The sequence below is a fragment of the Ovis canadensis genome, chromosome 22 (assembly GCF_042477335.2).
Source record: "Ovis canadensis isolate MfBH-ARS-UI-01 breed Bighorn chromosome 22, ARS-UI_OviCan_v2, whole genome shotgun sequence".
Classification (NCBI taxonomy): Eukaryota; Metazoa; Chordata; class Mammalia; order Artiodactyla; family Bovidae; genus Ovis; species Ovis canadensis.
This window is the reverse complement of record NC_091266.1, coordinates 34,516,549-34,539,773: the sequence shown is the minus strand read 5'-3', so window position 1 is coordinate 34,539,773 and position 23,225 is coordinate 34,516,549. Positions and strand designations below refer to the sequence as shown.

Below are 23,225 nucleotides of genomic sequence, written 5' to 3'. Positions count from 1 at the left end.
AGATGGAAAATAGATCAGTAGTTGCTGGGGGTTAGAAATGGTGAAAAGGGGAGGGGTGGGCATGACTTTAAAGGGAAAACCCCAAGGAGGTCCCCATGGTGATGGAGCCGTTCTGTGTTTTGATCATGGTGGGAGCTGCACAATTCAACAGGTGATAAAAGAAAACAAAGAACTTATACACACACATCGTGCCAATGTCAACTTCCTGGTTTTGATGTTGTATTATAGTTACATAAGGTATAGGTAACATTAAGTATATGGGGGCAACTGGATGAAAGGCATACAGAACCACTCTGTACTATCTTGTACAACTTTGTGTGAATCAATAATTCTTCCAAAACAAAGCATTTTTAAAGAAATGCACTAAGGAAGGGAATTAGGGGGGAAAAAGTAATAAAAGGTCTTCTTGGGGAGGAAGCACAATAATGGAAAAAGTACCGAGAAACACTACGGGGTGGGGGATGCGGGCAACAGTGTCTTTACTAAAACACGACGATTAAGAAAACATTTAAGGAATGTCCCTTGGCAGTCCAGAGTTAAGAGTCCGTGCCTCCCCTGCAGGAGGTGCAGGCTCAGTCCCTGGCTGAGGAACTAAGATCCCACATGCCATGCGACATGGACAAAAATGGAAAATAAGTATTAAAAAAAAAAAAAAAAGAAAGGAAACCATCTGAGTCAAATGGTTCAAAATCAGATACCCTCCCCCTTATGTGAGCACCTCATGATATTAACATAAAAAGAATAGGCACTCCGGTCTCAAATTAACAAATATATATGTGTACGTTAATATTATATATACATCATATGGGCATAGAAAAAAAACTAAAGAAAATGCAGAAAGTGTGAACAGTGGTTCTCCTTGAGTGGCTGGATCCATATGGTAATTCTTTCTTGTTCTAGGTGTGGTGACATTTTACTCACTATATTTCACGTCATCCTCATGATTACCCTTTGATATGGGCATGATTTATCCCCATTTTACAAATGGGAAACCTGAGGATCAGAACCATTAAACATTCCCCAGTCACATAAATGGCAGAGCCAAGATTCAAATCCAGACCTAACTGGGCCGGTGATTTTTATTTTCTTCCATACTTTGTCTTCAGTAGTTTGGGCTTCCCTGGGGGCTCAGACGGTAAGGAATCTGCCTGCAATACAGGAGACTCGGATTCAGTTCCTGGGTCAGGAAGATCCCCTGGAGAAGGGAATGGCTACCCACTCTATATTGTTGCATGGAGAATTCCATGGACAGAGGAGCCTGGCAGTCTACAACCTATGGGGTTGTAAAGAGTTGGACACGGCTGAGTGACTAACACTTCACTTCACTTTCATATTTTGTGTATGTGTGTATGTGTTTTCCAATTTTTATAGGCAACACATAATATTTATGTCATCTGAAAAAGAGGCATAAATATTTAGGGGACCCAGGGCCTGGTTATATGAGCATTTTCTCAGGCTATTTCACCCTGGGTGGGTCAACCCGAAGGTGGAAGTCGATTACTTTTAAGGCAGCCATTTACTTTGCTGGCCCTAATGGCACAGATGACTTTTCTTTTCTTTTATTTTATTTTTAAATATGTATCTATTTATTTATTTGGCTGTGTCAGGCCTTAGTTGCTACATGCAGGCTCGTTCCCCAACCAGGGATCGAACCTGGTCTCCCTACACAGAACACAGAGTTTCAGCCACTGGACCACCAGGGAAGTCCTAGGATGACTTTTAAATACATAGTCCTCTCTTACAATATAGTAGTAGTCGCCATTAATCAAGTGCTTAGTGTATGCCTGACACTGGTCTAAATGCTTTACCTAAGATACCTTATTCCAGTCTCACCACAGCAGGATGAACTAAGAATCATAGCCCCATTTTACAGGTCCAGCAACTAAGACTGAGATTAAGTCACACCTCCAGAAGATAGGGAGGACTGGACTTGGACCCCATCTCCTTGAACACCACAGTCTGGGGTCTTAACCACCATGACTTGACTGCCGGACTCCCAAAGCTGTTCTGTGCGCAGCCAGCCAGGGTCCTGCTCTGCCCCTTTCTCACGGGACATCTGTGACCCCTCAGTTACCAGATGACCCAAGTGAGCCCATCCATACCATGGTGACAGCCGTGGTCTCACAGGTGGGATGTTTATCCAGATATCTGGCTTGGCTATCAACCCACACCCCATTGTACAGATAAAGAAATTGAGGCTCACAAAGCAAATCAATGTTGAGGCCAGGACTGCGGCTGGGTTCTCCTTCCCCTCTCCCCTTGAGCTGCCTCTGCTATTTTGAGGTATGTCTTATGGGTCTTATTGGGCCTCTTCTCTGGCCAGTGTCTGTCCCTGCCAGAATGGACCTGCTTCTCCAGCTGGGAAGCCTTGCAAGATCATTTGATGGTATCACAGGGGCCCAAAGCCTCCATGACTCTTCCCAACTGTCTGCCTCCACAGCTCAGGGTTATAGAGGCTGCTCCTGCTCGGGACTCCCTGACAGCCCAGACTGCCAGTCCTTGCTCTTTTGCATCACCATGGGGTTTGTTCTGGGTCTGAACTCTGGTTCAGACTGCTCCACAGGCCCCCTGCAGCCTCCCCACCAATGGATTCACTCCCAGAGAGGCAGAGAGGGAAGACTACACTTGGAGACCGGCCCCAACGGGTCAGCCATGGGCCTGGCAGTGAGACTCCCTAAGGCCGCTCAGCAGGCAGCAGGGCCAACAGCCAGGGACACAGCGAGGGGCAGGAGGCCCCACCCCTGCAGCTTCGAGACCCCCACTTCCAGAAGGATCTTCATGGATCCAGCACAGCGCAGGCCTTCCTGACTGGTGGAGGGGCCAGCAGTGGGGCAGAGGCGAGGGAGCCAGTGGGAAAGCCAGATGGGAAGGGAGGATTGCGGAAAGAGAGGAGTGAGGAGGCAGAAACGGGGTGCGGGAGAGCCCAAGAGATGTGGCCAAGAGACAGGTGAAACAAGGAAATGCTGCCTGCCCTCCAGGCTCGCAGTCCCGTGAGAGCGGCTGATGGACACAGGCGCTCTGGTCGCAAGCAGTTTTGGGTGCTCCGTCACACTGGCCCAGAGGCTGTGAGAAGACTGAGACGGGAGAAACCCACTCTGCTCCAAGCAAGGAAGTGGGCCTCAAACTAGGTCTAGAACAATGGTAGGAATTTGTAAGGCGTGGATGGGGGCCAAAGCGGGGCATCCAGGGGCCGGCCTGGCTTGAACAAAGGCCAGAGGTGAGCGTGTTCATGACGTCCACAGGACGGGAAGGGTCTCGTGGGAGCAGAGTCTGAAAAGGGAGGCAGGGCAGTGCAGGCCTCATTCTCCAACACCACAAGACCTGCTCCTTGATCTTCAACACGCAGCTCCTGAAAAGGGAGCTCCCAGAGCCCCGCAGAGAGGGTGGGCAGAATGGAGGGGGTCGCAGAGTGGGGACAGCCACAGCCACGGCAGCTTTCAGTAGGAGGGGCATTGCTGGGGAGGGAGGACCAGGAGGAGCCCAGGAGCCTCTCCAGGGGCACCAGACTGGCACCTAGAGCCCTGCAGGGAGAGCAGCATTTGCAATTTTTTTAGAAAGCCTTAGGTTTTTTTTTTTTTTCTGACTGTAAGAATAATGCATATTGATTACAGGAAAATTAGAAAATATAACACCATTAAAAAAAAGTAAGTAAAAATAACCTGCAATCTCACCACTACGTGTGGAATATTAAGCAAAAAGGAAAGATTCTCTCCTCCCCCAGGGTTATGTGACCCATTTAGCTGCTGCTTACTGAGCACCTACTATGTGCCAAACACTAACTGAAGGAAGATCCTTGCTGTGGGTGACCTTACCTTCCAGTGGAAGGAGGAGTCACATATGATACCTAGTAAACATAACAACTAGGTAAATATATAAAAGGTTAGGAGACATTAAGTGCTATAAAAAAAAAAAGAAAATGCAGAACAGGGTAAAGGAATTAGGAATGCGAAGGGAACAGGCAGGGAGCCATTTCAGTAGGTAGTCTGGGACAGCCTCTTCCCAATTCCACACTTTTTGATAAGATTTTATTGCATGTAAAATACACAGGAGCTCATTTATAAATAAATATGCCTCAGAAGCTTTTTTAACGGAAATTATCATACTCTCCCTATTATTCCCAAACTTGCTTTTCTCCCCTCTCTCCTAACAGTATATCCTGGACATTCTTCCAAGCCTGAGCATTCTCCTTTGTTTTCCTTCAGTGCTGCACCGCATTTTGTTGTGTGGCTGCATTCATAATTTATTTAGCAAGTGCCCTGCTGACGGACAGTAGGGCGATTTCCAGTCCGAAGAAGTTTGTTTTGTGGTATTTGCAGTGAGCAGGGGCAGGTCCAGAACAGGAATGCAGAAAGGGCTGTCCTGATGTCAGTAGGACTAGGAAGAAGATGTGGGGCCCCCCTGAGGCTGTGCAGGAGGGCAGAGGGCTGCAGGAAGCCCCCTCCACCACCCATAATGCTCCTGCTCATCCCCTCTGACTCCGTTCCTTCCTGCCTCCAAAACCACCCCTGCCTCCTGATTTTGCAGCAAAGTGTGGTGATCAGCTTGTCCATGGACACGTGTGGGTGCACACGTGTGCCCCTCAGCAGCCAGCCCCCTCCCTGGGGCACTTCTCTCCCCGACATACCTGGCTAGCTCCTCTCAGTGTTTTCCCATGCTGTGGGCCTTTGCTTGGTCAGCACTGAGCTGTGCTTAGAGGACTCAGCTTCTCAGACCCTTACGTGCATGCCTAAGGGTCCAGACTGCATCACATCACACAGTAAAACTCAGGGACCTTGCTGCGTTTCATGCTTCAAGGGGCAGGGGGCTCTCAGCGGGCCACTCTGTTGTGCAGAGCGCTCTTAGCTTCATCCTGTAAAACCATCCCACGCACCCCTGCTCAGGGAGCCCCTTGGCCTCCTTCCACCATGTCCTGCCCTTCCCCTGCTCCTCCCAGTGCAGACGGCCAGCCAACCTCATAAACAAGCGTTTCTGCTCACAGCCCCTGTTGAGTGCCCTGCTGGACTCGGGTTGCTCTGAACCCCAACATCTCAACCCCGGCTTACCCATCCCATGTAGCCCACACCCATTCCGTGTAGCCCACACCCACTCCGTGTAGCCCACACCCAGGCTCTCTGGTTCTGAGTTAGCAAAGAGCTAAGGCAGCTCTACCAAAGCCAATACATGAAAACAAAAGCCAGTAATCTCCTTTCTCCACCAGCCTCCCACTTGGGCTCGCCCCCGGGCCAACCCACCCCAGGCTTTGATGGCTCCCCCATCCCCTACACACACACCCCACCTTCCTTCAGCTGATTGTTCGCAAGTGACTCAGAGCTGCCTTCCAGCCGGCTGGTGCTCTTTTAGGAAAGGAATATTCAGTGGCCCACATAAAAATCGCTTTAATAAAGTGCAAAAATATTCCACCAACTGTATTCCCACCATCTGTTTTGCTTGTGATTCTTCTGAAAAGCGCAATTCTCTGTGCCTCTTTAGCCTTTGTCCTTTAAAAGCTGCAGGAGGCGACTCCCTGCTGCTCCCAATGGGGTCTCCTCTGCTCCCAGACACAGGCCTGGCAGTCTGGCCAACTCAAAGGCTGCCCCTTGTGCAGTGTCTGGTGGCCGGGCCCCCTGGCTTGTGCAGCTGCGGGAAGACTCGAAATTTCTGGGGCAAAGGTAACGGCCCAGCCTGGGGGCAGGAGCCTGGGTTCCAGTCCGAACTCAAACACCTGCAGTTCCCTGCACTTTGCCAAGCCTGTGTCTACATCGGGGGAGTGGGTATAAATTCTCCCTCGTGGAGTAGTTGAGAAGCTTCAATCAGTCACACCTTCGAGAGTTCCCAGTCCCTCCCCATCTCCTCTCCCACCCACCCCACTTAACGCACAGGCTCACACCCTGCTTCGCCCACTTTGACCTGCTTCTTGATCTTCAACACGCATGTCCTTTTCACATCTCTATACCTTTGCCTGTGCTGTACCCTCTGCCTGGAACGTCCTTCCCTTCCCTTCTGTGCCTCCCAAGCTCCTATTCCTCCTGCATCCTCCAACGAAATGACTTTTAACCCCGCCTCGCTCACCACGTGGCACCGGTACTGTATGTGCGCTTTCCCAGTTTATTTGAACATGATCACTGTGTTCATTGCCCCTACAGGGCTCAGCTCCTCCAGGATGGGTCCTAGGTCTGTCTGCTTCCTGCTGAATCCCAGCTCCCTGCATGATGCTTGGTCCATGGTGGTTTGGTCATGGGGGTGGGGTGGGCAATAGAACAAGGGGTAAGCAGTGCGGGCTTCAGGATGAGACATTCCCTCTCTGGGTAGCTGTGAGCAATTCCCTTCACCTCTCTGAGTCTCATCCCTTTGGACTGTAAGATGGAAATTATTAAACGTATTTTCTCAGGGGGCTGCCATGAGGATCCAGTGCCCTGACGCTGAGAATCTCTGCGGGCAGTTTGGAGGGCATACTCTGTAGTATTACTGGCAACAAGGGGAAGCCCTTTGGGAACTGCAGGGTGCCCCCCATGTCTAAGAGATGATGGGGATGCTGAGGGTCAAAATTGGCTGGGGCAACGCTCCCATCCAAGGAAAGACTGTCGTTCCTGGATAGGCTAGAGCTCTCATCTTGCAGATGAGGAAACTGAGGCCCCCAAATAATCAGTAACAAAGGAAGGAGTCCTCCTGAGAGGTGCCCTCCCTATGGCTGACTCCTATCCTAGTCTGCCGATCCCTGGGTCTGGAGGAAGAGAGGAAACAGGATTCAGATGCAGGATGTAAATTTGTGATTGTCTATGAATATTCGGCAGCTCTTGAGTTATTTGCAGCACTTCTGTCAGGCTGGAAAATGTATTTGTGTAGCTGCTCTGTTGGCTTAGGCAAGAAACATTTGTTCTTCTTTGTCTCCTTTTTTTTTTTAATAGAAAAATGTTTACTTTTTACATCTGCCACTTAGTTTGGGCGCTGAACACCCTAAACATGCCAAATCTCTTGAACCTCAAGAGACTACTTCCAAACAGAAAAACAGTGGGCGATTCACACCCCCAATCCTATTTTCACCCCCTTCCCCAAAATAAATTGTGGTGGGAGGGAACAAGGAAGGAAGGGGTTATGAGAAATGTTTTCTGGCTTAATAGAGCCAATCCCAGAACCAGTAAACCCCAGCCTGGAAGGGGAGAATCTCTATGGGGAGAGAAGCTGCATCCTGTCTGGGGGGGGTCTCTGGGTCATGTGGGGGTCTCTGCTCGGGGGACCTCTCTCTGGTGCTGCTGCCCCATTGCAGGCACAGGGGCAGGGGCTGCTTACCTTTGACACTTCTGGAGGGTGGTGGCTGGTCCCTACCCTTATTAATTCATGATGATCAGAGGAGAGACTTCTCTGGAGGCCTTGGGCTGGAGGGAGCAGTAAAGAAGCAAGCCCAGGGAGGCTCAGAAAGTGGAGAGTGTGGCTCTCAAGATGCACCTTTCTCTGGAAAATGCAGACTGACGCACAGGAACTCGGGGAGAAAGCTGCAGTGGGCTCCTTCCACACCGTGCTGCTTTAGCTCCGACCCCAGGGGAACCTCATAGAGATAGCGGTAGATTGCAATACCGAAATCTGTACACTGATTCCCCCAAAGTCTAGGCGTGGAGACTCTCCCCTTCCAGGCCCGTGGCTTACTGGTTCCAAGGTCGGCTCTATTAAGCCAGAAAACATTTTTCATAACCCCCTTCTCCCCCTGCTCCCTTTTGTAAAATACGGGAACCCCGTTCATACACAAAAATGTTTCACAGACCACCCTCCGCCCCCACTGCAGCAGTCATTGTAAAAATCCATTGGTGGACAGTAATGAACAAAAGCTGATATAAATTCCACAGCGCTTTTCAGTTTCACTTGCTTTGTGACAGTCTCTACGCATTGAAGAGAAAGTAGCACGCACGTGTGGGTGACTTTTTTCTCAGGCCTCAATTGATACTTGGGGGAGTGTGCAAATTTGTGGAGCCCTGAGCACCAAGCCCATGTCTAGTCAGCCCTGGTGGGGGGCAACAAGGGGGCTGCAGCATCCCTCCCACCTGTACTGAGCGCTGCCCTCTTTCCCAGTGACCGACTGGAGAAAGGCTTCTCCCAGCATGTGAGGCCCAGCTCCCGCTCTTCTCCACCCCAATCCATCACCATTAGCCTGACCTTGTCTCAGTGACAGGCCTGTTGCTTTAAGCAGGAAGCCGGGGCCGGCTGTGACGATGCCTAAACACCTGATAAATCTTTCCAACCTGGTTTCTGCCAGTGATGTAACACGTTGCTTTAAGGATGTGTGCAGATGGATTCACAATGAATATTCCCTGAGTTTCACCACCATTATTTTCTGTAAACATTTCAGCTTGGTTGTTGTTGTTCAGTTGCTAAGCTGTGTCCAATTCTTTGTGACCCCATGGACTGCAGCACAAGAAGGCTCCCCTGTCCTTCACTATCTTCTGGAGTTGGCTCAAATTCATGTCCATTGAATCAATGCTATCTATCCATCTCATCCTCTGCCCCCCTCTTCTCCTCCTGCCTTCAATCTTTCCCAGCATCAGAGTCTTTTCTCAATGAGTTGGCTCTTCATATCAGGTGGCCAAAGGATTGGAGCTTCAGCTTCAGCATCAGTCCTTCCAATGAATATTCAGGACTGATTTCCTTTAGGAGTGACTGGTTTGATCTCCTTGCAGTCCAAGGGACTCTCAAGAGTCTTCTCCAACACCACAATTCGAAAGCATCAATTCTTCAGTGCTCAGCATTCTTTATGGTCCAGCTGTCGCATCCAGACATGACTACTGGAAAAAACATAGCTTTTACCACGTAGACCTTTGTCTGCAGAGTGCTGTCTCTGCTTTTTAATACACTTTCTAGGTTTGTCATAGCTTTTTTTCCAAGGAGCAAGTGTCTTTTAATTTCATGGCTGCAGTCACTGTCCGCAGTGACTTTGGAGTCCAAAAAGAGAAAATCTGTCACTGCTTCCACTTTTTCCCCTGCTATTTGCCATGAAGTGATGGGTCTGGATGCCATGACCTTAGTTTTCTGAATGTTGGGTTATAAGCCAGCTTTTTCACTCTCCTCTTTTACCCTCATCAAGAGACTCTTTAGTTCCTCTTCACTTTCTGCCATTAGAGTGACATCATCTGCATATTTGAGATTATTGGTATTTCTCCCGGCAATCTTGATTCCAGCTTGCGATTCATCCAGCCCAGCATTTCATATGAGGTACTCTGCATATAAGTTAGATAAGCAAGGTGACAATATACAGCATTGTGATACTCCTTTCCCAATTTTTAACCAGTCAGCTGTTCCATGTCCAGTTCTCACTGTTGCTTCTCAGATTGGTCTTTCTCCGGTACCCTTTGTCACCTCAGCTTCTATATGGAGCTCAACTCAAATACCTTATCCCCAAGAACCTGTCCCTCATCACCTTGACTAGAAAAGGCCCCCCAGTAACTCTTACTTCCTCTTTATCTCACCACCCTATTTTTGTTCTCTTCACAGAGCTTGTCAATATCTGGCATTGTTTATTGGTTCATGTGTATGCCTATCTATCCCCACTAGAGTGGAAGCTCCCTGAAAACAGGGACTTTCCCAGTGATGACCCCTTGCAGACTTTAACTATCAGTATAGATACAAATCAGTGGAATACACCCAATATTAAAAAGCAAATCTGCTGTAAAGCTGATCGTTGTCCCCAGGTCTCCCAGATGCCCCAACCCCACTCTTTCTTTCCCAACATGCTAGGTAAATGGTACAGCCAAGATGTGAACCCAGGACTCCAAAGTCTACCCGTTTACCACCGGGTTTAACCCTCTTCCCCAAAACAGCCTCCTGCCCATTGGCTGAGCCACTAGAATGTGAGTTCTAGAACTGCACTGTCTGGGATGGTAGCCACTAGGTTAGTGGTTAAATAATTCTATTTTAAATAAATTTAAAGTCCAGTCCCTTATCACACCAGTGCCACACCAGAGCTCAGCATACACCTATGGCTAGCCGCTGCCGCAGCTGACAGATAGCTAGAAAGCATCACCGTTACCACACAAGTTCTCTTGGACGGCGTTGTCCTAAAGGAGCGGGATCTTGTCGGTCTTGTTCACTATTTCCCCAGCAGTTAGAACAGTATTCAGTTCATGGTTTTTATCAGGTGAACGAATGAATGATGACACCCTTGAAGAGAATCCCTCCCCAGCCCCTACTCTCCTCTGCAGCTGACCATTTCCCCTTTCTTCCCACAGGGAAGGATGAAGCCAGCAGCGTGGAGGTGACATGGCCAGATGGCAAGATGGCCAGCAGGAACGTGGCCAGCTCGGAGATGAACTCGGTGCTGGAGATTCCCTATCCCCGGGATGATGACAGACCTCAGGACCCAGGCAGCCTGGAGGTGAGGAGAGGCGTCTGGACCTTAGAGCCAAACAAGCAGGCCCCTCCCACAACCCTGCGGGCTGAAGCGGGATTCCCAGGAATTGCAGACTTTGTTTCTAGAAGGATGGGAATCTTCTTAGCAAAGGACAGGCTTTGTAGCAACCCCTCCATTTGTAGTTTCCATACCACTATCACACCCACAGCTCTTCTGCTCCTCAAAGAAATCCTAGCGTGTTGGAAGTGCAAGCATTTTTATCACCCATTTTACAGAGAAGGTAAACTGAGACCAAGAAAGAGAACCCACCAGAACTGCTCAGCCATTTGTGAGCAGAGTTAAGGACTGGCCTCAGGTCTCCTGCTTCACCTCTGATTCTTTCCAAGGCTCTGACACAGCCTCCTGTTGCCTCTGCAGTCTCCTAGGAAGAGCTCTTGGCCCCTGTCCAGAGAGGATCACACCATTGCAAATAATAGGAGCCACTTAAACTCACATAGACAAGGGGACTTACAGGGAGGTTCCAGAGAAGCTCACGAAATGCAAGGGACACCCGGAATGAGCTACAGCCGTGGCGGTTTGGTGGCCCCAGGAGCTCATGGACCTCTGTTTTTAGTGCACTGGCTCTGGGGGGAAGCATTACCCTTCCCCAGTAATCCTCACTAGCACCCCATCATTCATCAGTTCCAACAGTTGACATTTTCTGTCTTGTGTAAAATGTTCTGAGTCCCACCCACCGCCCCGAGCCACCAGGCTGCTGAGACCTCCACGGAGACCTAGCAAAGCCCCCACAGCCTGGAGTGACCAGACTCCCCAATCTCTGTCTCTGCCTCACTTAGGTCAAATTCCAGCTGCAAAACCTTTGAGTCACTCCTCCAGATGGGATATCCACCTCTTGTCCAGCCAGCCCTGCCCCAAGGTGGGGTGATGGCCTGGCTCACAGGCGTCCCGCCCTGGGAGTGGGGAAGGTTCTCAGATGAGTGGGTGTGAGGAGTGAGCTCGCCCAGCCCTCTTTACACTTTGCCTTCCTGAGACCCAGCTTGTCTCGGGTGATGCCGCAGGAGGGACAGACTCTGTTGGGGGTCACGGGGCAGGCCTGTGGATCCCACGAGAGGGGAATGAGCAGAAGTTTGTACAGGCTCTGCTCTTGGCCTTCCCCCTGAGTCTCCTCTGATCAGTGCAAAGGAATCCTGGCAGGAGGGGCTCTCCCTGATTCAGAGCTGTGAGCAGTCCTTTACTGTGGGGTCAGGGTGCCAGCTGCTCTGTGGCTATGACTGGGAGGGGACCTAAGATGGGATCTTCTCAACTCACTAGTGTCTCTGCTTCTGCCCACCTTGCAGTGCGGCCAAGGATTCTCCCAGCAGGAAAGTGGCCATTGTGCGGGTGAGTTGCCTGCGGGTACCAGAGGACACGGCGAGGCCGGAATCTCACTGGGGAGGGTCAGCCTGGGCCCTGGAAGACTCAGGTTGCAGACAAGGGGCGGTGGGAACGGTGAGAAGGGGAATGTGTTGTTTGTCCCTGGGGCTCCAGATGTCAAGACAACCGCCAGATGACTTGGCAAGGTGGGAATGATGGTAGCAACCTGCAGGCTGGATCACTACATCTCTGGGAATTGGCAGCACTTCCCTGCCGTGAATACAGAGAGAACAATCACCGGGAGGAGAAAACTGCCTAGACAGGCCTCTCTAGAGGGAGGCCTCGCTCCTGGAAGCCATGGTGGGTGGGCATGCACCCTCCATCCAGCACAGCGGCCAGCAAAGGGGCTGGCAGGCAATAGTGGGCATGGCTAGCCAGGGGGCACTGGAGCAAACCAGGCTGTGGCATGTGGTCAGAGCTCAGAAGGGAGATTGCTGCCTTTTGCAGTACTGGGGGGCAGGTAACTGCAGCACAGCCAGGCTCTGTGAGGCAGCTCTGCGAGGATCCAGGGACCTCCTAAAACCTCTCAAAGGCCTGGAATGGGCAAGATAGCCTAGAGGCTCAGCACCGAGACTTTCAACCCCATGTCTTCCATCCTAAGGACCAGCTGTGAGGGGTCTGGCCAAGGACTCCACCTGCCCTTAAATGCTCAGGCGGCATTCTTTCCAAGTCCCCTCTGCAGCCTCTCATCAGCCCCAGGTGAATGGTTTGCTATTGAGATGCCAGAGTGAACGAGACAATCCCTGCCCTCTTGGAGCTTAGAGCCAGTGGGAGGGGTGCACAGAGAAACAGACTGACCACACAACCTGGGCAGGGCTTGTGGGGAGGGGGTGCTATGGGAGCACAAAAGTGGGGTGCCAAACCAGTCTAGTGAGGGTCCGAGAAAGTGCCCCAGAGGTAGTTTAGGTCTGAGCTGAGACCTGAGGGGTGGTGAGGAGTTCACCAGACAGTAGGGGGAAAGTGTCCCCATGAAGGGCGCTGCCTGGGCAAAGGACCACAGGTGGGAAGTGGAGAGGATGGCTGGAAGGGTGGCTTGAGGAAGAAATCAGTTCCCTCCATTCCTCATGTCCCTGCCATGGCCACTCTAAACAGATGATACACATACCCAGAAATTCTAGCATCTTCCCCATGTGCTGGGAAGATCCCATCACCTCCACAGTGCAGCCGCCTCTTCATTTCATCACCTAGTAGACATTTGGATGCCTCCTGCACAGCACCCTACGTGGGGAGCTGGGGGTGCAGGTCAGGCACCTGCCCTGGAAGAGTGTTCATTCTAGTGGGGCAGACTACCACAAGAGCTGGATGAGATGAATTAAGAACCCTTTAACCAAGGTGCTCTCTGAAGACTCTTCTAGAAGACATGGGCAGGGAGAGGACCTCTGAGCTGAGACCTGAAGGACAGGAAGGGTCCAGCCATAGAAAGAGCAGAGGGAGGAGCTTGCCCAGCAGAGGGGAGAGCAGGCGCAAAGACCATGTGGCAGGAGAAAGGCTTATTGTGTCAAATGGACAAGAAGGAGGCCGGAGTGCTGGGAGAGGATGAACGAGCCAGATGTCACATCAGGGAGGATCTTGAGTCCCCAGAAGGGAGTCTGGACTTTGTTCTCAGGGCCCTTTGCAGTTCAGCAAGAGCATGCATGGTATGGTTCATATTTTCAGCAATCACCTGGCTACTGAATTGCAGATAGGATTGGAGGAAGCAGGGGAGCCAGGAGGCCTGGGGAGTGGGTGGGGTGTGGTGGTGGGGAGGGGGAAGGGGAGAATGCAGCAGCAGAAATCCAAGCAAGAGCTGCTGGTGGCTGGGGACAGGCTGGTGGCAGAGGAGTGAGAGGAAGGTCAGACCGGAGAGGTACAATGGGGCAGAATTGACAGGATCTGTTGTTAAATCGCCTGAAAATTAAGGAAACTGGAAGAATCAGGAATCTCTCCGATGTCTGCTTAAGCAGCCGAGAGGCTGATGGTGGCCTTGATTGAGCTGGGGAGGATGGGAACAGGGGGCAAAAGAGGCTTGAAGGCCGAGGGATCTAGAGTTCCATTTCAACCTAGTAAGTCTGAGATGCATGGTAGACATTCGTGAGTCTGGATCCCCAAGGAGAGGTCATGGCTCAAGACAGGAGGCCTGGAATCATCCATATGTGAAGGGACCACCTACAGAAACTGTGGGAGATAGAAAAGAAGACCCAGGACAACATGAGTGCCCTCAAGGTGTAAAGGTCAAGTATAGGAAGAGCCAGCCAAGAAGACTGAGCAAGTTGAGGCCCAGGGAGAAGAAGGGACATGCCCAAGGTCATGGCGGGAGTGGGGAAGCAGAGCCTGAGCAAGGACCCATTGCCCCCAGCCCCCAGTGAGCGGCTCCCCTTGCCTTTCAGACACCAACGAATGCATCCAGTTCCCATTCGTGTGCCCTCGAGACAAGCCCGTGTGTGTCAACACATACGGAAGCTACAGGTGCCGGACCAACAAGAGATGCAATCGGGGCTATGAACCCAACGAGGACGGCACGGCCTGTGTGGGTGAGTGGGGCCCTGGCCACCATCCAATAGCAAAGGGAATTTGCCATCCACTGGGGAGCTCTGGGAGGCCCCAAGTTGAGGTTCTCAGCCCCTGCCTTCTCCTGGCTGGAGGACATCTCCCTAGACCTTTGTGGGGTCTCCAAGGAAGACCATGACAGGCTTGGAGAAGCCCCACCGCTATGCCATCAAGGGAAGGGCCCCTGAGGTGCTGTGTCCTTGCCAGAAGCCATTGCTCTTCCTGTTGCTCCCTTTCCCGAAACTAATGTTCCTACCTTAGGGTCAGCCCACGTTTTCTTACCTGGGATATAGACTAGCTCCTTCTCACCTTTGTCTGAATTTCTGAACTGGTATTTGTCTTCTTCTTCCCAAATGCTTTCCCCCACCCCAACCCCACCCCCATTCCCCTTCTCTTTTCCCCGTTTTCTGTCTCCCCACTCCATCCTTTTTGCAGCTCAAGTGGCCTTTTTAGGTGGGTATCCTTCTGCCGCCTTTAGAATCTCTGAGCCTCTCTCTTGGGCCTCATCTCTTTCTCTAGGCCTTGGACTTTTCCTTCAGTTATATGCACTTTAAATTCCATTAATAAAGAAAAAAAAAAAAAACTAACAACCTTTGTGGAAAACTAAATCTCTCCCGCTGCCTGTCTTTCTCCATGCCCAGTAGGTTCTGCTGCGTGCTCCTTCTGAATGGACAGCGGGGGTGGCCATCTTTGAGAAGGGAAGTTTGGGGGATACTGATATTTGTGTCACCTTTAGTTGTTTGTAAAGTCTTTCTTTGCGTGTCTTCTGAGAACATGTTTTTTACCCCCATCCAGCCTCCCTCACTCCTTCAGAAGAATCAAGATAGTCCTGTCTTTTCTGTATCCTCCAGTGTCATGAGCAGCTTATTTTGCCCTTAACAAAGATGGCTTCCAGGCGGTTGCTTGCTCAGTTGATTTGACAGTGTGTCCCGTGCCTGCTGGTTTGGCCTGTGCTGTTTCTGCTCTGCAGGCCCTGCGTGCCTGTGGTAGAGAAAGCCATATTGGGGTTGGTGGTGATGGTGGGGGTATGGGGGAAAAGGTGGCCATTTGGCACTCTTGATAAAAAATGTTAAAGTTTGAACTTGCCAAGTCTTCCAGTCTCTTTCTGAAAAAATTATACCAATAAACTCTGCTGGATATTAGTGTCTAGCTGGTGAAAAAAAAAAAAGTGTCTGAGGCAAGCAGAGCTGGTTGGAATGCTGAATTAGCAGCAGCCCTTCACATAGCCCTTAGAAAGCAATTCACGATACAGAGAAAGTGTCTGCCCCAGGCATGAGCAATGGTTAGGTTTGCACACCAATGTTCACTGGGGACACTGGGGTTTGGACCAGGTGAGGCATGTGGAATGAGCAAGGGACAGACATGGAGGGAATGCTCTGGGGCAGTCACCTCTGCTGTCTAGGCCTCAGTATCCCATATCTAAACGGCAGCAGAGTTGAGCTGGTGTATCCCTAAGGGCCTTTTCCTTTCTAAGACCCCTGAAAATGTGTCTGGACATAGGCATGCCTAGTGTCGAACGTGAACGTGAAGTCACTCAGTCGTGTCCGACTCTTTGCGAACCCAGGGACTATAGCCTACCAAGCTCCTCTGTCCATGGGATTTTCCAGGCAATAGTACTGGAGTGAATTGCCATTTCCTTTTCCAGGGGATCTTCCCAACCCAGGGATCGAACCCGGGTCTCCCGCATCGTAGACGGACACTTTACCGTCTGAGCCACCATTACCCTAATTTCTAGAAAGAACCTTGCGGTTTGGTCTCTCCTGCAATATGCTTGGAAACCTGGAAGTTCCTGAAAGCCTCACTTTTAGTAATGATGTAACACCTTAGAATACTTTCATGACCAGGTTCAGTAGTGCAGGAGCCTTATAAATCACAGATCTATTCCTTATGTGATTGGGGAAAAAGGCACACCCCAAGATATAATAAAATCACTCTTAAGAAAGCCACCAATCCTTTAAAAAACATATTTAACAAAAAAACTACCATATTCTGATATAATAATAATATGCCCCATAAATCAGAAAATATTAATTCCTCATTGCTAGTGTTGTTTTTACACTTGGAACAGGAGCTAAAATGAAAAGTTTTAAAATAAAAACAGCTACAATCTCACAGAAAAGCATACACCCACTTAAAAATCGTTCCACTTCTGGGAAGCCCTCTCCTGTGTGTCAACACAGAATTAAAGATCTGAACGGGCCCTAGAAATGAGACTCAGGGAGATGAAAAGATCAGCCCAAGGTCATGAGCCAGCTGGTCCCCAAGCCAGGGCTGGAGCCCTCTGCCACCACCCTATCTTGCTGAGGGGGTAACAGACAGCGCCGTCACCACTCAGACGATTCCCTCGTCATTCTGGAAGACGCTGCCTTTTTAGAGAACAAGTGGATCTATGATAGTGAGATAAGTAAAACCCAAAACCCACAGAGACTGCGGTTCCAAATGCAATGGTAAATAACAAGATAATGGTGCTCATTGACTTCCTGCACACACAGCACGAGAAATAAGGGCTAAGACAGCTAGTGTGACAACCTGACAAGGACATCAGGAGGGCTGCGGTGACAGCAGACTTCAGAGCATGACTTATAAGTAATATCCATGAATTCCTGCACACTGGGTTTCGGATAACCGGGTGTATTTGTGTGGTTTTTACCCTACTAGATGGGTGGGTCCAGATGAGTTACAAAGAGGAGTTCAAAATCCCTCCAGCTATTAAGAGCACAACTGTAATATCCTGACTCCAGGGCATTAGATTCACAGCCTGAATTAGATTCGTTCTTCTGTTCATTCAGTCTTTCAACACGTATTGGTTGAGCACCTATTATGTGCCAGGTACTGCGCTAGGCTCTGGGAGTGCAGTGGTGACCAAAGGTGACATGCTTGCTGTCCCCATGTTGCCTTCCAGCAGCCAGACGGAGGAGCCCAGTACATGGGATGGCAATGGGACTCAGACTCAGAGGGGCTTTCTAAAAAGTCTAACTAAATTCTCCGATCACTGTACCAGAAAGGTAACTCTCTGCATTCACTCCTGTCTTTATTGAACAATCATTTATTGAAGGAGAAGGAAATGGCAAACCACTCCATATCCTTGCTGGAAAATCCCATGGACCAAGGAGCGTGGTGGGCTGCAGTCCATGGGGTCACAAAGAGTTGGACACAACTGAGTGACTAACAGAATCATTTATTGAAAACCTGTGTGACAAGCGCTAGGTCCCTCCCATGAGTACTGTGACAAGGTCCGTCCTCTGAGGGTGTCAAGTTCCCTGCCCCCAAGATGCTTGGGTTAGAAGAAACAGGACTCGAAAAGATACAGAGGACAGGCAGGTACTGAACCAACTCAGCCTCACCTGCCTCTAAATAACAACACCCCTGCAGTGGGCCAGGAGGGCACCTTCCAAGCCCAGGGCCTCAGTGTAGGACTTTTCTGATCTGTGCTGAACCGGCCAGGCTCAGAGTCCCTCTTCCTTCTAATTCCTCTTGCTCTATGGCCCTTGGGCACCCAACTGTGGCCCACCAGGCTCCTTTGTCCATGGGATTCTCCAGGCAAGAATACTGGAGTGGGTAGCGATTCCTTCCGCAGGGGATCTTCCCGACCCAGGGATCAAACCCACATCTCCTGCATTGCAGGCAGATTCTTTACCATCTGAGCCAGCAGGGAGGCCCTTTGCCTCCTGAGCATGAACAATTCAGTCTCTCTCTCTCTCTCTTTTTTTTTTTTTTTTGATAATAGCCCCACCTAGGCTCCTGACATTTTTGTTGGCTTCTCCTGGGCCTGACTTTATAACAAAAATAGCAGATGCCTTCAGGGGCTGACAAATAATGGCAGGGGCTAGAAAGGATTATGCAAATAGAGAGCTGAAGCACTGAAGGGGCTCATCCAGCAGAGCAGGAAGAGGGGCCAGCTCAGCCAGAACTTCCCAGTTTCCAAGAAAAAACAAATAATGATAGTAATACCATTTTCATCTCCCAAGGATGTTCCTCTTCCCAGGAAGAATCTCTCTTAGTCACTCAGTTGTGTCCAGCTCTTTGCAACCCGTTGGACTGTGGCCCATCAGGCTCCTCTGTCCATGGGATTTCCCAGGCAAGAATACTGGAGTGGGTTGCCATTTCCTTCTCCAGGAGCTCTACCCCATCTAGGGACTGAACCCCCGTCTCCTGTGTCTCCTGCATTGCAGGCAGATTCTTTACCTGCTGAGCCATCAGGGAAGCTGATCTTTCCAGGAATGTACCACCTAAAATGACGATACTAGCCTCATTTAGTGAGTGCTTGGCATTTCTGGGTCAGATCTGAACTCTTCATAAGAATCAACTTGTGGAATCTGCATACAGTCCCCAGAGGAAGGTGCTGTAGTTGTCCCAGTCTTACAGAGATGCTGAGTGCTGTGTCCAAGGCCACTCAGTCGGGGTGGGCAGAGGCAGGACTACATCAGGGTGGTAGGGCCTCAGCTGGCACTCTTCTTCTCCATTCAAGCTGGCCAACTGGTTACTAAAAAGCACGATCTCTCCTGCTGCCCAGGGTCAAGGGAGGGTTTGGAAAGAAGGTTTGGAAAGGGTTCCCTAGGGATGGCCCAAGATCTGAGACAGTGTCCTTACAGTCTCGTTCAACCTGCAAGAAGAGATGGCATTCCCTGTGTGGAGTCCCCTCGCCAGGCACACAGTCAGCCGCGTGGCCTCTTCAAGCATCTGCTCAGCCACCAGCCCTGCTCTGGGGAGGTGCCATTCTGAGGGCCAGGAGTTTGATTATGTGCCACTCTGGCTGCTATGGCCCCCTCCCAGGGTCCGGGCATCGCACCTTGACCAGCACTGGACGGCAGCTTTAGCAGGGGTTCCACTGCCACCTGCAAACAGGGCCCTTGGTCATCATTCCAGAGTCACATGAGACAGGAGGACAAGCGCTTCTGTTTCTCGGAGAGCCAGCTGGTTTTTTCCAGCAGATTCCCGAATGACACCCCCACCCAGACTCTCAGCCCTTGAGGCAAGTCGCGTTCCTTCTTTTCCCTCCCTCCCCAGGGTCAGCCATAGTCTCACTCCTTCGGTGTGGACCAGACCCCAGCCACATCCTGTCAGGAGCTGATGTTGCGTCTCCTTAGCAACGAGCACATCCTAGAAGGAGGAGGGATGAGGGTGAGAGAACAGGGGCTGGTTAACTCCATAGGTAACGTCAACCCCTCCTTCAGCACTTGTCCTCTGAAGAAACCGCTGTTGAACAGCAGACTGGTCAAAGGGTAGGCCATCAGAGAACAATAGAAGCAAGAAGAAATAACCGTCCTCGGGGAAGAGAGCTAACATTTACAGAATGCTTGCTCTGTGCTGAGAACTGTACACCTGCGTCTCCGTTCATCCCTACACCCATCCTATGGGATAGATGCTATTATTCTATTTTACGACCAAAGGAACTAAGGATCAGAAACAAGATATCCAAGGTCATATGGCTAGTCAAGTAACTGACACCTGGGCAAATTACTTAACCAGTTGTCACTCAGCATATACTGATCGGACACCTACTATCTGCCAGGTGGTGGTTCTAGTGGCTTGGGACGTACATCAGTGAACATCACCGGGCAAGATTCCTGAACACCCTGCTGACACACTGCAGGCACTAAACAACATAATAAGGTATATAATGTGTTAGAAGTTAGGGGAACAAGGAAGCAGCATTAAGGCAAGTTGGGAGTGCCGAGATAGGCAGGCTGCCGTTCTAAATAGGGTGGGTCAGTTGGGCCTCACTGAGAAAAAGGCATTTGAAGTCAGTGAACTGTTTTTGACCCTAAGTTCTCTCATCTGTAAAATGGGGATAATGCATACCACACAAAGTTATTATGTTAAACAAGAGGATATAAAATATTTGACTTAGGGCTTGGCACCTGTTAACAGTAAGCCCCCAGTAAATTAGAAATGTTATCAATATTACTAAGTAACAAAGCTCAGGATACAGCCTGGATCTATTCAACACCAAATCTCACATGGCTCCTGGCATAGCCTGCCTTGGCCCAGGTCACTGGGAGCCTGCAGTATGGGAGATTTGAAGGACATCTCCCCCAGGGAGCTGACAACTTAGCAGGGAAGAGATCTCGAGGACCAAAAATGGCCGTGAGGGAGCAAGCAGAGCAAATCTTCCTGGAGCCTGGGCTGTGCTGAGAAGTTCAGCTTCGTTCTCACACAGTGCCATTCCCCAAGAGAATGGTCATAACTATGGTAAACTAAACAGTGTCCAACTCTGCGACCCCGTGGAGTGTAGACCACCAGGCTCCTCTGTTCATGGGATTCTCCAGGGAAAAATACTGAAGCAGGTTGCCATTTCCTCCCCCAGGGGATCTTCCTGACCCAGGAATCATTTCCTGCGTCTCCTGCAGGCAGATTCTTTACCACTGAGCCACCTGGGAAGGTAGTGATGTTCAGATGTGGAAATGGAGGCCCAAAAAGGAGCAGTGACTTTCCCGAGGACCACAGCCTAGCCAGGAATCTGACTCCTGCCTGGGGCTCCTCTGCCTCGTTCTGCTTCCTTCTCCAGAAAACATGAACTATTTCAGAAGCAAAATTGTATCAAGCATTTTCAGAAATACGGGTGCCAGCGCTTGTCCTTCCTATGATGCTGACACAGAATCAGAGTTGGGGGAAGCGCCCACCAAGTGAACCCAGGCACTGTGATTGGACGGTGGAACACAGCTGGGATGTGGGAACTGAGGGATTAGGTGCAGAGTCCTGCTCAGCTGAGACAAGAGAAGCTGGAGACAGCATCAGGAGCATAAGAGATGGGGAGGGGACAGAAGTCCTGCCATCAGGTCTGCCCAGAATCTCATGACCCCTGCCTGCCTGCCTTCTAGAAGGGGCGCAGAATAATTCCTGTAAAGGTAGCTCATTATCCTTCTTCCTGGCCAGACCCAGAGCAGCCATGAAGGATCTCTCCCCCAGAATCATTCAGCGCATCCCCTCAAAAGATCCAAGGGCTCACTCTCCTTCCCCAGCCCAGACCTGAGTGCCGAGCTCCCAGGGAGGGAGAAGAGCACAGCCAACATTTCCCTACTGCTCCTGGGGACAAGCAGAGGGACACGCTTAGGCTGAAGGCAGGAAGGCAAATCCCGCACATACCTCCTCTGCCTATCTATTCCCCGGGCTCAAGAGGTGCAGGCGTTGAAGGCAGAGGCAGGGAGGATGGAGGGAGAAGGAAGCTGGGAGGTCTCAAAGCCTCACCCAAAGTGGAAGGTGTCCTGTTTGCAAAGGCCACATTCTTTCCTACGGAGCTCATTCCAAACTCCTGCAGCCCTCCGTCCCTCCCTCCTTCTTTTCATCGATCCTTTTTTTAACACATAATTTTTTAAAATTTATTATGGAAGTATAGCTGATTTGGGCTTCCCTGGTGGCTCAGACAGTAAAGAATCTGCCTGGGTTCGATTCCTGGGTTGGGAAGATCTCCTGGAGGAGAGCATAGCAATCCTCTCCAGTATTCTTGCCTGGAGAATCCCCATGGACAGAGGAGCCTGGCAGACTACAGTTCGTGGGGTCGCAAAGAATTGGACATGACTGAGCAACTAAGCACAGCACACAGCCCATAGCTGATTTATAGCATTTCAGGCGTACAGCAAATTGATCCCATTATACACATATTTCAGATTCTTTTCAAGTATTGGTTATTACAAGATATTGAATATAGTTCCTTGTCTGAGCCCACTGTTTTAAAATTTCTTTTTAAATTTACTTAGTTTTAATTGAAGGATAATTGTTTTACAATATTGCATTGGTTTCTGCCATTATATCAAAATGAATCAGTCATAGGTACATATATGTCCCCTCCCTCTTGAACCTCCTTCCCGCCTCCCACCCCTTCCCACCCCTCTAGGTTGTCACAGAGCCCCGATTTGAGTTCCCTGAGTCATACAGCAAATTCCCACTGGCTATCTATTTTACAAATGGTAGTGTATATGTTTCAATGCTTCTATCTCCATTCGTCCCACTCTCTCCTTCCTCTCCCATTCCTGGGTCCATAAGTCTGTTCTCTATGTCTGCATCTCCACTGCTGCCCTGCAAGTTCATCAGTACCATCTTTCTAGATTCCATTGCTATTGCTAAGTCACTTCAGTCGTGTCCACCTCTGTGCGACCCTATAGACGGCAACCCACCAGGCGCCCCCGTCCCTGGGATTCTCCAGGCAAGAACACTGGAGTGGGTTACCATCTCCTTCTCCACAGCATGAAAGCAAAAGGTGAAAGTGAAGTCACTCAGTCATGTCCAACTTAGCGACCCCATGGACTGCAGCCTACCAGGCTCCTCCATCCATGGGATTTTCTAGGCAAGAGTACTGGAGTGGGGTGCCATTGCTTTCTCTACTAGATTCCATATATATCCATTAATATACAGTATGTGTTTTTCTCTTACTGACTTACTTCACTCATCCTTAAAATTCTCTCTTCACCCTGAGACTCTGGGATCAGATGAACTCCGGCTTGAATCTGAAACTCAGTTTCTTCATCTGCTGAAAATGGAGATATAACAACCTCATAAAGCTTCTGCGAGGCTTCATCAAGATGGAGCGTGTAAGGCACACATGGCCCAGATTGATAAAATGCGGATATTATTATGAAATCTGTTCCAGGTCCTTTAACCTCCTGCCTTCATTCCTAGCAGTGCCTGATTTTACAACAATCCATAAGTCATTAACTGCGATGATGTTAGACCTATAAGACTCCTTCCCAACGAGACACAATCATCACTCATAGTTACAAATGCAGAGTTCATTTGGGGACTGGGTTACACAGCATCTTTCCTTCGAAGAGCTCTTGTCCTGTGTTTAGATCTGCACTGGGGAGCACAGGGCCGATCAGTACCCATCCATTCCACCTGCCTCCCCACAGTCTGCAAGCATCCATCTCGAGCCAGACAGCCCTCTCCCTCACCTTTGATCCATCAGTCATGTCTCTGTACATAACTTCTCTGTATCCTTCCACTTACCCATCCATCTATCCATCTACCCATGCTATTT

The 23,225-nt window shown here is 50.1% G+C and overlaps 1 protein-coding gene across 8 annotated transcripts in view; it reads left to right on the top strand.

Annotated features, from left to right (window-relative positions):
• Nucleotides 1-23,225, top strand: part of CRTAC1 (cartilage acidic protein 1) — a 166,528-nt gene that overhangs the window by 135,833 nt on the left and 7,470 nt on the right. For 2 of the 8 annotated variants that reach the window (XM_069568282.1, XM_069568280.1), the window contains exons 12-15: nucleotides 10,191-10,336; nucleotides 11,650-11,692; nucleotides 14,092-14,235; nucleotides 15,047-15,390. In XM_069568282.1, coding sequence (XP_069424383.1) covers nucleotides 10,191-10,336; nucleotides 11,650-11,692; nucleotides 14,092-14,235; nucleotides 15,047-15,078 — 365 coding nt within the window. In that variant the 3' untranslated portion in view covers nucleotides 15,079-15,390. Of the gene's footprint in view, nucleotides 1-10,190; nucleotides 10,337-11,649; nucleotides 11,693-14,091; nucleotides 14,236-14,686; nucleotides 15,391-23,225 lie in introns of those variants that run through there. The other 6 variants (XM_069568283.1, XM_069568281.1, XR_011252243.1 and 3 more) reach the window with 4 other exon arrangements.